The sequence below is a fragment of the Bombus impatiens genome, unplaced genomic scaffold (assembly GCF_000188095.3).
Source record: "Bombus impatiens unplaced genomic scaffold, BIMP_2.2 scf_0474, whole genome shotgun sequence".
Lineage (NCBI taxonomy): Eukaryota > Metazoa > Arthropoda > Insecta > Hymenoptera > Apidae > Bombus > Bombus impatiens.
The window spans coordinates 151351-168068 of record NT_176893.1 but is presented as its reverse complement, the minus strand read 5'-3'; the positions used below and the strand labels follow the sequence as shown (position 1 = coordinate 168068).

General features: G+C 31.7%; 1 protein-coding gene across 11 annotated transcripts in view; it reads left to right on the top strand.

The window, feature by feature from the left end:
• Window positions 1-1823: 1823 nt before the first annotated feature.
• LOC100748051 (tricalbin-1) overlaps window positions 1824-16718 on the top strand; it is a 32547-nt gene continuing 17652 nt past the window's right edge. For 2 of the 11 annotated variants that reach the window (XM_024368662.2, XM_024368658.2), the window contains exons 1-4: window positions 9601-9841; window positions 9938-10355; window positions 10674-10811; window positions 15578-15747. In XM_024368662.2, the coding sequence (XP_024224430.1) occupies window positions 10751-10811; window positions 15578-15747 (231 nt within the window). In that variant the 5' untranslated portion in view covers window positions 9601-9841; window positions 9938-10355; window positions 10674-10750. Of the gene's footprint in view, window positions 1973-3435; window positions 3647-3736; window positions 3839-9600; window positions 9858-9937; window positions 10356-10649; window positions 10812-15577; window positions 15748-16718 lie in introns of those variants that run through there. The other 9 variants (XM_003490745.4, XM_024368660.2, XM_024368659.2 and 6 more) reach the window with 9 other exon arrangements.

Genomic DNA, 16718 nt, shown 5'->3' with positions numbered 1-16718 from the left:
ACCGATATTTTATTAGAGACATTTTAGTCAATGTTACAAAGTCCTGTAGTTGTATAAATAAAATATTTCTCTTTTATTTTATCTCCATTTGCACTTAGATTTTATCTTTCAGATATTAGACTATTAGACAATAATATAAATGAAATGCAAATTCATAAACAAAGGACAATGTACATATAGATCTCGATTTTTTGACGATAAACAACTTTTATATTTACCTTGTTGTATTATTTAGTTATACTATATCATATTATAGTATGAATAGGTAAGATGATTGATTTTTCATTTATCTTACTTATGAAATATTCTTGTATATGTACAAATATAATATATATTATGAAACGAAACAGTTTGATAAAAAATAAGAGAATAAATGAAATTAAGAAATATAATGTTACAAAATGTGTGTCTAAATGTAAAGATTTATTGAATTAGATTGAATTCTGAGAGTGTCACCTAAGGTCAGATTAAATGTTCAAATCAGAGTATATTTTAGATAAAGATATGTACATATATCTCTTGTTGTATAAAATAAGTTAATAACTATATAATTATTGAGCTAATATTTTTTTTCGTGCAATTATATCATTGTCAGTGATTCCACTTTAACACTTTAACTTATCATTTATACATATGTGTTATATATATATATATAACAAGATACATGCCATTATATGTATATCATCATTATATGAGTCATTAATGTGAAATGTAGCCCCGCGGAGGTGAAATTTAGCTTCGCGGAAGCCAAATTGTTTATTATTAATAACACAAATTAAAATATATTTTTTGACATTCGATATTATGTATATACAATATATAATATAATATAACGTCATATATACAGGATGGTTGGTAACTGGTGGTACAAGCGGAAAGGGGGTGATTCTACGCGAAAAAAGGAGTGGAAAATATAGAATAAAAATTTTTCGTTCGAGGCTTTGTTTTCGAGAAAATCGATTTTGAATTTTCGCTCGGTACACGTGCGGTACGTTATAACGGATCTCTGTTGTAGATCTGTTGCCTCGATGGAAAAATTAAAAAAAAAAAAATTTTTATTCTATATTTTCGACTTTTTTTTTCGCGTAGAATCACCCCCTTTCCGCTTGTACCACCAGTTACCAACCATCCTGTATATATGACGTTATATTATATTATATATTGTATATACATAATATCGAATGTCAAAAAATATATTTTAATTTGTGTTATTAATAATAAACAATTTGGCTTCCGCGAAGCTAAATTTCACCTCCGCGGGGCTACATTTCACATTAATGACTCATATAACTTTTATACAACTATCAATAATAATATTCGTGTATCTATATCTCTCTTGTAACAGGAGACAGAAGCGAATCATGATTACATTTACAAGTAATAAGAATAAAATTTACCAGTTTAAAAATTTTATATAATATCATTATAACATTATTATAACAAAATGAATGATATTGAAATAAAATGATAATAATTAACTAGTAGGAGAAAAGGAACGAATGAAGAAACGTACGAAGTACGCTCAAACCATGTACTTATATACAGGATACGAGTCACTGAGATTTATAAAAAAAAAAAACAGGGAAAAAGGAAACGTTAACCTTAGAAAAGTTCCATAGGCGACAAATATCCAATTTACAGTGACAATCGTTGAGCAAAGATTGCATGCATATGCAGTGTGAACAATAGGAAACAAATCCCTCTCCCTGTTTTCTAGTCATTCCCCTCTGTATGTCGTACACTGGGACCCTGATGCATATCCCCACCTAGAGAAAGAGTGTACTCGTTTGAAGCGAAAGAGCAGCTGACGACCGTAACAATACATTTTCTGCACGCGAGAGCAATACACCCTACGCAGGGTTACGTTACAAGAAAAGACGGTGAACTTGGTGATACGCACGCCACTGTCTGCTAGCTGCTAGATATACCGGTGTTACAGTGATGTAAAGTTACCAGGACGCGTAGGCAGCAGGTAAGGACCTATTCGCTTCGACGAAATATCGATCTTCCTATTCCAATACATATATGAACAATCAGACACATTAATATATGCCTACAAAAAAATACGATATAAATACATGGTGGAAAAATAAGGACTTATAATATGTATGTTATGTATTTCTGAAGATGATTAATCTCATTTGTTTGGGATTAGCGAAATGGAACTAATAAAGAACAAATTATATGTAATTTGTTTAAAATTGATATTTATATTGGAAAATATAATTCCGACGCTGCAGGGTGGCTTTACGTTAGCGGTAATTATGGAGATAAAAAAACATAATTTAAAAATTATAAAATGAGATCATATTTTAATGATTTTCCTCAAAAATATTTTTTATATGGTTATTCAGTATGTATTTAAATAGTAGTTTAAACGATTGTATCTGGTGTTTGTTGATCTTTTTTTCTATTCATATGTAAAGAGGGCGTTTTATCAAAAAACCAGTTATTTCGAATTAGGCTTAGCTTTAGGCGTGTATGTTTGTATATATTTGTGTACGACAACATTTTCAGTTTTACTCTAAAACATGAGCTTTTCAATTTCTTCCATACAAGGAATGCAAAAATTGACCAAAAGATTTACAACATTGTTATTTCGCAAATTAAAATATTTTATTATATCGATCGAATATATCTACTCGTAGAGATCCTAATCGAAGTGGATGTTACTCATTTCTCATTCAGACATATGTACATATTATTTCATTCATCTTTCTAAAGCGTGCGTATAAAGAATGCTCGCAAAACGTAAACTATGTATACTTTAGACTTACCTATACATAATTAAAATATCGTTTAAATATAGCAAAAATATAATTATATAAATAAAATATAATTACAATATACAGCAGAATGGAGCATATCTGTATATTACAACATTTATAAATTACAATAATATCTTATTTTAATTTAGAAACCTAGAAACTATTAATTGCTATAAATCGATTAGTCAGTGTCAGAGAAAGGTACACCAAAAAAAAAAAAAAAAATAAAATGGAATAGTGATTAGTGCATAGATAGAATGAGATTTAATATATTCTATTTTCGCAATATACCTGATTTCTTGCAAAAAAGAGATAAAGAAGGGAAAAAGGAAGAAAGGAAAGGAGGGAACGAAGCGATAGAAAAGACTGCTATCAAAGCAGTGGAAATAGGAAAAAGATAGACCCAACAATTTTGTGAAGAAAGAAAGACAGGAGATGCAGAAGAGAGACAGGGAAAGTCAGAGGAAGTATGAAACACAGGTGTAAGAAAGAAAAATAAGATAGGAAAGGCGAGGAGAAAGAATAGAGAAGATTAAGGAGGGAAGAAAGGAAAAAGGTGGAAAAGAAGGACGGAGAGCGAGTGAAGCAGAAAGAGAGGACAGGACGGAAATAGTAGGGAGAGGTTCTGTTACCTCTTACCTGGTTTGCTCTCCTCTCGTGACGGCAGGTCAGTGTTTCTATACTCGTGAACGAGGACGGATGCGTCGACCGGTTATGCGTGGTCATTTTCACGCAAGAAAGTCTGTCTTCCAGCTCCTTGCTTGTTGTCGTCGAATAGTGTATGATCAGTGAGATCGGTTTGAGGATAGAAATGTGGAAACGTACGCAAACGGAGCAACAATTTCTCTACGCGATAAGATAGATAATTTTGACATAGGGTATGTATGTTATCGTATCATTCTAATTACAACTCACGAAATTCTAATTATACCGCATGGAAGTTATGGAAAACACGCTTTCGCTCGCAGGACCAGGAAAACGATATACATGCATATGTAGTTATGTATGTCATTCGTGAAAGTGTGAAAGGATTCTTATATTATGCATATGTACATATACCAGCTATCAAGGTCAGTATATTATTCACGAAAAAGTAAGACGTTCGTTAATGGGTAAAATGCTATCACACGCGTTGAATCGTCGAAATTGCTGGTCTCATACGTATGTACATTTGTATGTAAATAACGTACGTAAGTACATACAATTGACATACCACCAAACGATACGCGGCTAGAATTGTACATATTACTTTCCAGCGCACGTGTTATTACTACGTGAATTGGCTCATAATGAATTGTCGCATTTCCCTATGCTGGAAAAGCTTGATGTGGTCGCTTGACTCGTATAAACATAATCCGTAAAACTAGTCTAACGGAAATAATTCTCTTCGATGATAGCTACAATATTTTTCACGCTGTCCCGCGTAAGGAAAGCTGGTGTAGTTATTAGTTTTATGAAAAGAGAAAGAAATGAAAGACACTGAACTTGGTATAAACGTTGCTAGAATGTTGCTAGTAGAAAATTCTTATGTCGATTAACTTACGATTAATTCTATTGGTATTCTATTTATAGGTTATATTTTTCGTTTCTTTACTGCCTTGAACAGCTTAAATGTTATTCACCTTTAAAAAAAACAAATATCTTTCTTAAACAATTAATTAACGCAAGTTTCATTAATTAATTTAATAGTATGCTATTTTGTTCGGTCCAGTAGTTTAGAAATAAGAGAGCAAACAGATAGTTGGCAGATAATTGTAGAAACGAAGTCTGTTAATATTAATTGTGGAAAGTAAACTAGTGTACATCTCTCACAATGTATACGCTGGTATGTCAGTATAAATATGTAAATAAGTTCAGAATAGGAAGCTAGTCAGAGTGTCAATTCCTTCGACAAAACAAGAACAGGTTTCAGAAAGAACTTCACCAACTCTGTGAAAGGTGTTGTCTTCTAAGGTATACGTAGAAATATGCCAGAGGAAAAAAATACATTTACTTTAGAAGTAAATTTAATAAAATCCATTACGAGAAAATTCAATGATTTCACATTATTAAATATCGATCATTTATATTTAATATTTATTATGTTATTTCGTGTAAACGTCCAATTACAGCAGATATATACAGATATATACACATATTTTATTGTTTCTCTATAGCTGATATAAATCAAAGTTGTTCAACACTTTTGCTGATAATAAAATATCTTTTGTCAGAAAACACAGTAATGTTACTCTTTAATATGATAATGTTTAATTTAACACTACTGGTCGTTGCTTCATCTTTCTGCCTGATGTTTTCCGTCTAAATGTACAATATATGGTGCGACAGCAGTACTGTCAAATGCACGATACATACGCGTGTATATATGTACCTTTTTCACGCAGTGTTGGTGACGCATGCGTTTCAACTACTTAATAGTACCTAATATATGTACAACCAGTTCGTGAAGACAATTAAATATTTAATTGATTTTATTGTCATTTTTTATGTATGCATAGATGTGTATATATATGTATATATAAAATTAAATAATGCGTCGCATCTATTGCGTTTTTATTTTCATCAAATATTTATTATTATTGCGTCGCCACGCTTACAAGCAAAATGTTATTTCTCGTCGATTTACTATTGATTCGCCAATAGAATGGCTGATAAAGAAATTAGGTGTCCAAAAGAGTTTAAGGAGTCTCTTATACATTTCTAAGAAGAGTTAGAAATGATGCTTTGGACGATAATTCAGAAGATACGCCACTTATACGTAGCGATTCTGACAGTTCGTTGTCAGATAGCACCGATGTATGTACAGTTGAAGATATGGTAATTGATGATATATATATCATTATTCTCAATACCAATTGTTCCAATACCAACTTTATCTGATATTCCAGTATATTGGGATGGTAATGGGGATTCAATTTTCAATGAAGAATTCAATTTACAAACTAAAGCAAACTCTTAATCGATAGTAATTTTCTTGATATATGTGTCATATGAGTTGATGGTTGACAGCCGAAAATTTCAATGTGCAACTTAATGAACTATTTCTAACGAAAGGGCAACAATTCATAACATTTTCCAACTGGAAAGTCATCCCTAAAGAGAGACTTTACCGAAACAATGTAGATATTATTCGTTAGATAACAAACGAAGAGGCAACATCAAACCAATAAAAAAATTGTCAAGCAAACTTCTGTTTTGGAAATTGTTTCAAAAAATTTCATTTCGATATGCGATGATTTCAAAATTTATGTATTTGCTATTAACATATTATGAAACATAATTTGCATTGCTTGATATTTCGCAGCTTTCTTTTCATTTATATATACATATAATAATTATATATATTAAATATATAACATATAACATGGCGGTACAAGCGAAAAGGGGGTGATTCTACGCGAAAAAAGAAGTCGAAAATATAGAATAAAAATTTTTCGTTCGAGGCTTTGTTTTCGAGAAAATCGAATTTGAATTTTCGGTCGGTACGCGTGCATTTTATCACGTCTCGTTATAACGGATCTCACTGTAGATCGTTGTCTCGATGGAAAAATTAAAAAAAAAAATTAAAAAAGAAAAAATTTTTATTCTATATTTTCGACTTCTTTTTTCGCGTAGAATCACCCCCTTTTCGCTTGTACCGCCATGTTATATGTTATATATTTAATATATATAATTATTATATGTATATATAAATGAAAAGAAAGCTGCGAAATATCAAGCAATGCAAATTATGTTTCATAATATGTTAATAGCAAATACATAAATTTTGAAATCATCGCATATCGAAATGAAATTTTTTGAAACAATTTCCAAAACAGAAGTTTGCTTGACAATTTTTTTATTGGTTTGATGTTGCCTCTTCGTTTGTTATCTAACGAATAATATCTACATTGTTTCGGTAAAGTCTCTCTTTAGGGATGACTTTCCAGTTGGAAAATGTTATGAATTGTTGCCCTTTCGTTAGAAATAGTTCATTAAGTTGCACATTGAAATTTTCGGCTGTCAACCATCAACTCATATGACACATATATCAAGAAAATTACTATCGATTAAGAGTTTGCTTTAGTTTGTAAATTGAATTCTTCATTGAAAATTGAATCCCCATTACCATCCCAATATACTGGAATATCAGATAAAGTTGGTATTGGAACAATTGGTATTGAGAATAATGATATATATATCATCAATTACCATATCTTCAACTGTACATACATCGGTGCTATCTGACAACGAACTGTCAGAATCGCTACGTATAAGTGGCGTATCTTCTGAATTATCGTCCAAAGCATCATTTCTAACTCTTCTTAGAAATGTATAAGAGACTCCTTAAACTCTTTTGGACACCTAATTTCTTTATCAGCCATTCTATTGGCGAATCAATAGTAAATCGACGAGAAATAACATTTTGCTTGTAAGCGTGGCGACGCAATAATAATAAATATTTGATGAAAATAAAAACGCAATAGATGCGACGCATTATTGAAACAAATAACGAAACGAAACAAATGCATCGGTAGCATTATTAGAACAAATCATATGACATAACATATATGTCAGTTGTAACGAAACTGTTAATCGATTATATCATTTTTGAAGGAAGTGGCTCTCACGTCTATTTACTTTTACTTCTTGTATGATACGTATGTAGATATCATCTTTATTTATCATGAATTTAACAAGATGCAGTGAGCTAACGAGATGATATACATGTTTTGTTACTACATATTTTCTTCATTTATAAAGAAATCAATTATCCACTTCCCAAACCCAAAACAATATTCATTGCATATTATATTTCGAATTTAATTACAAATAAATAGGAAATGAAAGCATTACATATACACGGTTATTATAACTTTTATATTATCGAAAAAATATGTGTTTTGAAGATGTCGATATTTTTCAAGCTATAGGCTCATATGTTATTTCAAATAAATTCCATAATGAAAAGCTATCAATTTGCGCACATAATCGACACAGGGCGACGCGTGACCTGAGATGCGTCCCTGAGATGCTTTTTTTTTCAAGAAATTCTCTGAAATTCTCGAGGTAGACGGTGAGCACATTGCACCATAAACGCGGAGTCGTTGGATCGGTACGTTATGTACGGGTTGTGGCAATGTAATGCGGTATAGTAAGGTATGGCGCGTAAGACAGATGTTGGTCAAGAAACAAATAAAAGAGAAAGAAAAGGAAAGAGAGGTCGACGACGAGAGCTGGTAGTTTGAAAGCAATCCCACAATCTGACGAGTACTACATTACTATCATTAGTCATTTCAGGATATCTTTTACAAAAGATCTTAATGATTTATAACGTTAAGCTTAATGTTAAGCCGTAATACATATTCTTACGAACGAATAGCCTTTAGTTTTGGAAAAATTAATATACCATCGGATCATTCTTCCTTCGATTTATTGAACTTTATTTGCAAACATTCATCTGGATACGTACCATGATGTTGTCGATATAATTACTATTTTATCTTAGTCGCTTCACAATATAACAATCGGACAACATGTAGGTACATATTTAGCGAAGTGTTCGCTCCAGTTCCTAGATGACTTAAGAAATCGAAGAAACTCCTGATAAATCTACTAATGACAGGAAACACCGAATGACATTATACGCACTATACACAAAATATAAATCATTATTATCTATACCTATAATCATATCCTATTACTATTATTATTGTTGTTGTTGTTGTTGTTGTTGTTATGGAACCGTTACCATTACTATTACCTGTTATAAAGGTTTTTAATAGCGCCGGATGAAAATGTTTTCTGGCGTGGAAATTTTACTTGTCGACATGTTGCACGCACAATGCCGTTAAGCAACGGTCCCTATTTACAAACGCCATTAGCATCATAGATTTCAGGGGCCAGCATGGTGATAATATACTCTTACATTGCGCTTACGTGCACATGATATTAATCATTGATCTAACATCGTCATTCTTCGTAGTAAATATGTTTTAAATTTAGATAATTTGTTATTAGTTTGCAAGATAAAATACTATACAGGGTGGTTGGTAACTGGTAGTACAAGCGGAAAGGGGGTAATTCTACGCTAAAAAAGAAGTCGAAAATATAGAATAACAATTTTTTTTTTTTAATTTTTCCATCGAGACAACGATCTACAGTGAGATCCGTTATAACGTACCGCACGCGTACCGAGCGAAAATTCAAAGTCGATTTTCTCGAAAACAAAGTCTCGAACGAAAAATTTTTATTCTATATTTTCGACTTCTTTTTTCGTGTAGAATCACCCCTTTTCCGCTTGTACCATCAGTTACCAACCACCCTGTATATTACATAAAATACTAAAATATAATTCGTATCGGAAAAAGTTAAACAAACTTGGAGTATACAGAGATGTAATAAATTTAATAAATAGTTCACTTCTATTACCTACATTTCATGGAAATTGCTATATATTTATTAAAACGAATTTAATCATTGTAAATGGATAAATTTTTATTGCCTTAAAATTTAATGAAAGGAAAAGAAAATGAATTATGGATTATCATATAAATATGAAATAAAGAAGAAAGGAAATCTTTCTAACGAAAAATAATAAATTTTCTTTAACAGATAACAAGATTTCGTATACATGAATACATGTAGCATAAAAACATACTATATGTATATAATGTACACCGATCCTTGATTAATCAATCCTCCAGTTTTTAGAGCAATACAATTCTAATCAATCGCAGAAACATATTTGTGTTCGTGACTCGTGATAAGGGTGGCGCAAGCGCGAATATAACCAGTTCTTTTCGAGAAAACAGATGGCCGGTGGCGTCCTTGGCGTACTAACAATTTGTTCGTATCCAGTACGAGTCCGTGTGCCGGTAGGAAAGGATCCGCGTTCTTCCACTAACAATGGAAAATACGAATATGAATCTCCGTCATCCATCGATTTCAATTATTATGGTGCCGTGAGAAATGGAAAACGGATTTTCCATTAAGATTATTTACTGATTTAACAGAAACATTGTTTACCTCCAAATACCTAGTTCTATTTGAAGTAACAAAGAGAAGAATCGAGTTTTATATATAATGAATCGGTGCGTTTACACAAAAGTAAATTTTTCTTTGAATTTCGATTAAAAATGTTAAAGTTTGAGGAATTTAATAAAATATATTTTATTAATATATTTTAGCTTATGAAATCATTCAAGATAATCCAAATCAGAATCGAAAATCGTTGTGCAATTATTCGTTTCTCTAGTCTACACTCTAAACTCTAGAGGAAGAAATCTTACTTGAAAAAATTTGTAAACTTTTCGTGAAGAAATTTCTTTCATTCTCTCTAATGCAATTGCAGAATTTTTAAATTATTCAGATAACGTTCAGAAACAATTCAAACGACGATAAAGACTTGAAGACGAAAATACAGTGAAAAACACTATGTGAAAATTGAATAAATTTTTCAAAATATAATCTTCAGCTTAATATTAGAGAAGAAAGCGTCACAGAACGATATTGAAAAATTTTAGTAACGTACTTACCTCGTGTCGAAAGAAAATTTTGTACAGCTTATCAAAGAGCAGTTATATTATATCACGAACTCCATCAATCGTAAGTGTTTTATTTTCTTCTTTCGAATTACTTCGAGGCACGACTCTTTCCTTGCTTATAGTATCATACGTATCATACGAAAATTCCCGAGTGAACACGTACATAGATTCAAATTAACAGCATCGTAAGAATACCGCTATCAAATATTTATCCTTAGAACGATGATTCATTAAAAAGAGCCGAGCAAGGCGAGGTTTCCAATGCCCGTATTTCTATTTAAAGATCGTTAAATCTATAGTCGTTTTGTGTACGATTTGTCAAAACATTCTTGGTTGGCTAATGTTTCTGTTCGAGGTCTTTAATCGATGATTTTATTAGAATAAAAGTGACGACGGAATAGGACGCCACGGTGAGAGTATCACGGTGAAAATCAAGAAGTCGTTCGAAAAACAAGTATGCAGCTACTTTCCAGCTTTATGACGAGGCACCTGACACGAGGAACATCCTTGAAAAAAGGTATGATACTTCGGTCCGAGCATCAGGTGAACACTCATTTAGAACAATAGCACCGTAATTACTACAACAGAAATACTAGCTTCTAGGACTACGTTTTTCTTTACTAGACTTCTCTTAGTCGTCGATTGTTTCCTTTCCTTTCTTTCCTTTCTTTCCTTCCTTTCTCTTGATACATAGATACTCAATAACGATTTTCTCACGATCAAAGGATGTATCGAAACTAAATTGTAACAATTTTTAGTGTGTATTTTTCTATGGTATGGGCATGATTGTAACATATTCATTCATTTCGATTTCCAATTTTTCCAATTATAATTTGTACCAATTTATAATTTTATAATTACCAATTTATAATTGGTACAAATTATAACCACCCACACAGTACAAAATATCAAACAAGTTAAAGTTTGGTGTATATACATACATACTCAAAGAGGAAATATGCTATTTCACACTCATGTAACGCATCGTTAACTTGCATTACACGCTGAAAGAATGTATCTTGAACAAAAATAAGAAAGAATAAATAAATACAAGCTTAGTATGATACCATTCTATCAAAGGTAGAAAGCGCATGATCTACATTATTTGATCAATATGAACCGAAATATCCAAGTAAAGTTTGAAAGAAGGTCTTATAATCACGCGATATTAGTATTCTACGATCAGTGCGGATAGTGCGGTGATTCTTAATTAAAGCATTGCCTTTTGTATTCAAGACATACACTTTCTGTAAGTGTGGCCCAACGAATGTTAATTGCAGTTCGAGCAGGTTTGAATATTTTGACGTACATACATAAATATATTTCAAATACACCGAAAACTGTCTACTTTTGGTCTTACGATAATAATCAGTACATGGTACTTTAATCGCTTCGCAAGCGTATACGAGATATATCGCGATACAATATTATTCGTACGATGGTCACGGACGAGTTATCCTGCAACGCAATACCGTTCGTATAACGGCATTACGAGATTACCGCATTACGATATGCCGCGAGTCTGCTTTTCTGTAATTACAGCTTCTAATAAACAAACACGCGGGATAACTCGTCTGTGATCACTGTACGAACAATATTGTGTCGTGAGGTATCTTGTTCGTGGTAGCGAAGCGGTTAATAGAGTAAGATATCTTAACGCCCCTTAGCGTTACATACCTATCATTTAAAAAATGTTGTGCCCTTTATTATTGTATTTTCGAAATAATGCACAGCTCAGAAAATGATCATGCAAAGGATTGAATATAGCGGTTGAAAAAATGCATTTTCAACACAGCACTTCTTTCGCGTTTTAACATAGCAGACAAAAGTTGTTTCCGGTGAACTCTGTAAACTCACATTGTGAATGTATCGTATGTAGAAAATAATATTAGGGGACACTGCAAAGAAGATTTTTCTTTCAAAAATGAGCCATGTGCCTAAAAATCGCTACGTTTTTTAGAATTCGAAATCCAGCAATAATTACTGGATATCAATATGGTTGAAAAATAAAGAAGAAACATCAGGTTGATATCAATGAAGGATATCCGAAAGATTGAAATTGTTTGTAGATATGGAGATACGTTATAAAAACAGTACATTCTTTTCTATACCTGATATTTAAATAATTGTAATAAATGATTGAATTTTATATTAATTTCTATTCGTTTTATTTTTTTTTTTTTTTTATCTGTTCGCACTTGAAAAGAATTGGCTTTTTGGCTTTAAAAAGTATGGATTCACAGTTCTGTAACACGAGTACTAGAAAGTATGTTAACGCTTGGAAAGGTTGTGGTATCAATTTCTATGCAAGGGGCATTTGTAATGCCAAGGTCTTGTCCTCGATTGTTCCTGCTTGTAGCCTTAAGTATATCAGGGAGTGTATACGTACTGACGTTTCACTTTTTAGTCGTAAAATCATATCGTTCAGAAATCTGTAAACGAATCTAAGATCGTACGTAATATGTGTAGGGTAATACATATTGCCGTCCATTAAAAAAACAAAAACTATATATGTACATATCTAGTAGTAAAAAAAGTACACTGTTCTTTCAATTAAAAATTATCACACTTGTACCAACTCGTAGACTCCAATAACATTGAAAAATATGAAAAATATTCTATGAATATTTCATATAATCACTTTTATCTTTTTAATATCAAATGTTAAAAAGCACATACATATGACAATCATTTTTATCATAACCATTTTAATCATGATTACTAAATATATAATTTTCCAAATGCTCGTAATAATTATAAATTCATACATGTATGTATACAAGAAGGATTTATTTGTATTTAAAATTAATGAAAATTTTCTTTCTTTTATTCTTATAATTTTCTTGCTTTTATAAGCAGAGTGTATAAACGAATGCCGTTTATGAGTGTTTTATACAATTCAAATGAAATATAATGCCTTGGAAATTTAATAATTAACGAATTAGACAAATTTACTTCGTAACTGGTCAAAAATAATAAAATATCACCATATTTAGATTTATAGATTTAGTTTGTTGATATGCAAGTAGAAAACGAATAAATGTTAATGAATTCAATCAGTAAATTGTACCACGCACTAACATAATTAATCTTTTCTATTCAAAAAGAAAAATATGATATTTTTTTCATTGAAATACAAACAATAAAAAAGGGATGTAAGATCGCAGATATCTTGTTTATCGGTTTCAATCTCGAAATCGCGTTCAGGATTCACGCGACGTTTACAGGGGACGAACATAAATCGAGGTAGACAACTTAACAAATGAATCAAGTAAACGCGACATTTCTCGAAGAGCGTCCTGAATTCATCGTACATGTAGATTGCGGTATCATTAATTGCGTCCAAACGACGTCCATCCTTGTACTTTCAGTAGGATTGTAATTGATATGCATAATAGTTGGGAAAACATTAGGCACGAAAGAATCTCAACATCGTATGAGAACATAGTCATTAACCGTGCGGTCAAAAAGAACCGAGTCGACTAAGGCATTTTATGTGAAAATGTGTTGTATGGATCGTACTTTAAAAAATTAACTTCCATGCATATCCATAATGTTATAGTATAATATGTTGCATCTTTTTGGATTCAATCGCATCAACTTATCTACATATTTGGGAAAGTTCGTTCCGATTTTTAAAGAAAATTCAAACGCACCACATTTATATTTCGATATACATTTATTGAATTATATAGTATTATATAATTATATACATTTTGTTCCACAGCCTTTCTCCATCTTTCACGTAGTTTGAATATTCCATTCCTTCTAGAGCCTTTCAGATTTTTCGGTGAAAAACTTTTCAATATGATTTTTTATGTCAACCAAAGAGTTAAAGTTTCTGCGATTAAGAGAATTTTGTAATGATCTAAATAGATACAAATCTGAGGGCACAATGTCTGGCGAATACAGTGGGTGGGATAACACATCTCAACCAAGCTTCAACAGTTTTTGTAGAGTAATCAAAGATACATGAAGCTGCGCATTGTCCTGAAGAAACACGACGTCCGTCTGATTCGCTAGTTCTGGACATTTTTGTTCAATTGCCGTCTTTAATTCGTCTAATTGCGAGCAATATTTTTCCAAATTTATCGTTTGGTTGTTTGGTAGAAGCACGTAATACAGGATTCCTTTCCAATCTCATCAGACACAGAGCATGACTTTCTTCGGATAAAGACTGGTTTTTGAGGTGGCCAAAGGGGATTCATTCAGCTCTCCCCAAGAACTTTTCCGCTTAATATTATTACAAATAATCCATGTTTTATCATCCATCACTATTTAGTTAAAAAATGAGGTCTCCTTGTTGCGTTTATAGAGTGAGTCACAAATGGAAATGCATCAGGTGTTTTTCCGTAATCGTTGGGAAGCCATACATCAAGCTTCACAAAATGCTCGTGGGTGGTGGATTTTGATATTTTTAACGTTTCCGCTAATTCATGTATCGTATAGCGTGGGTTATTCTCGATCAATGTTTTGATCTGATCTTCATCAATGGTGGAGGGTGTCCTTGATCTTCAAGATTGAAATCACCAGCTTTAAACTTACCAAACCACTTCCGCGCAGTTCTTTCAGTTATAGCACCGTCATCATAAACAACGCATCTTGTTTGCTGCTTGTGTGACGTTTTTGCCTTTCCGGTAGAAGAAAAGTATCAAATGCCTATGACGCACTTTGTTTCCTCCCATATTTAAGAGCGTATAAAATTAACAAAAATTAATGTATCCTAATCAAACTTTTTTCTAAGCTTGCCTAAAATATCACCTTTTGGAATATGTATACATGTAATTTGTTTTCAATCATTCTGATATGTTCAGATCTGCCTTAATGTCACCTACCAAAAATCGGCACGAACTTTCCGAGCAACTCAATAATTTTGCTTAACTTTAGTAATTAAAAAAATACCTTTTGATATGTAATTTAATATCTAGTATTTAATAACTTGTAGAAAGTACTACTTCTTTCTTATACTTATTGTATTTATTACATTATTAATTATATTTATATGTAACTATGAATAAAATAATTACTTATGAATTGATGTATTTCATTTATTTTCTTCAACAACGAATAGCTCATTGTTAGATAAGAATATTAATTAATTAATCTTAATCATTTCTTTTCGCTTTATTTTATAAATACATCGTACTTATATTGAACATACATACATGACTTAAGTTAATCGATTAGCGTTAAGCAGTTATAATTATAACAGAATATCATAAGATTTTTCTAGAATAAGATTAACACTTAACTTCTTTGTTTGCCTTTCTTTCTTTTTTTCAGGAAAACGTGAAATTACTAGAGGCGGTAATTGCTCAGGTTGCATAGGAGGTCCAGCCAAAGCGATTAACGATACCATTCGATACAGTACTGTACCTGGGGATGCCAATATGATCCCTGAGGATACCGCACCCGACGAAGATTTCGCTTTAACTATTACTCAAAAATCTCAGGTGCGACAAATTCTTTTGTTTTATTCATAATGCATGTCGTACTTATCTACTACACACATCAAAGTTTGTGACACAAGATAAATGACAGACAAATTTTTCCATGTAAATGACATTAACAAGTGTCATTTAGTAGGAAATTGAATATTTTCCAGGTTGTAACATGTATAAATTTAATATTCTAATAGCAATAATAATAATAATTGTAGTAGTAATAGTAGTAGTAGTAGCAGTAGTAGTAGCAGTAGCAATATATATAGGAAATACTTTCCAGTATTTAAATGTCCCTTCGCTAGTTTTACAAAATAAACACTTCTTTTCTTCGTCACTCACCCAAATATATATATACGTTCTCCAAGTTATTACACGTTGCTCTTGTTAATAGCGTTTGCTTCCCCTCCTTTCTTTTTTTCTTTAAACATTTTGATAAAGCTCCTGTGGTTGTTTTCCTATACTTCATATTGTATCTAGATCTTTGTATTTCACTCCATTGTTTGTCTTTCATCTTTTTTCCTCTTTGGTAGAATCTCTCTTGCATCCACCTTTCTCTCCCATAATTACTTTATTCTTTCTTGGCTATATCTACATTCTTTGAAATGTTCCAGCATTTCTTTCAGTCTTTTACTATCTCCTTTTCCGGCTTTTCTTTCCTTTAGGCAGTATTTGAAGAGGTTTTCTCCTCTATCTTCCTTTCGTATTTCATCTGTCATTTTGGAGATATAATCTGGCGTCTGTTGGTCCATAGTAGCATCCTAACATCCATCTAATATATCTTTCCAATTCCTTTCAACTTCCGTCTTCTCTAATATTCTAATATAAATGTTAATTGATATTTCTTATACTAGATCACATGAATACTTATTATATGTACAGAGCAGCGTTCACAATTGATCCAAAAATAAGATCCTTTTTTATCATCATTTGCCTGAAAAGATATTCAATTATAGTTAATCAGAATTATATCCATAATGTTT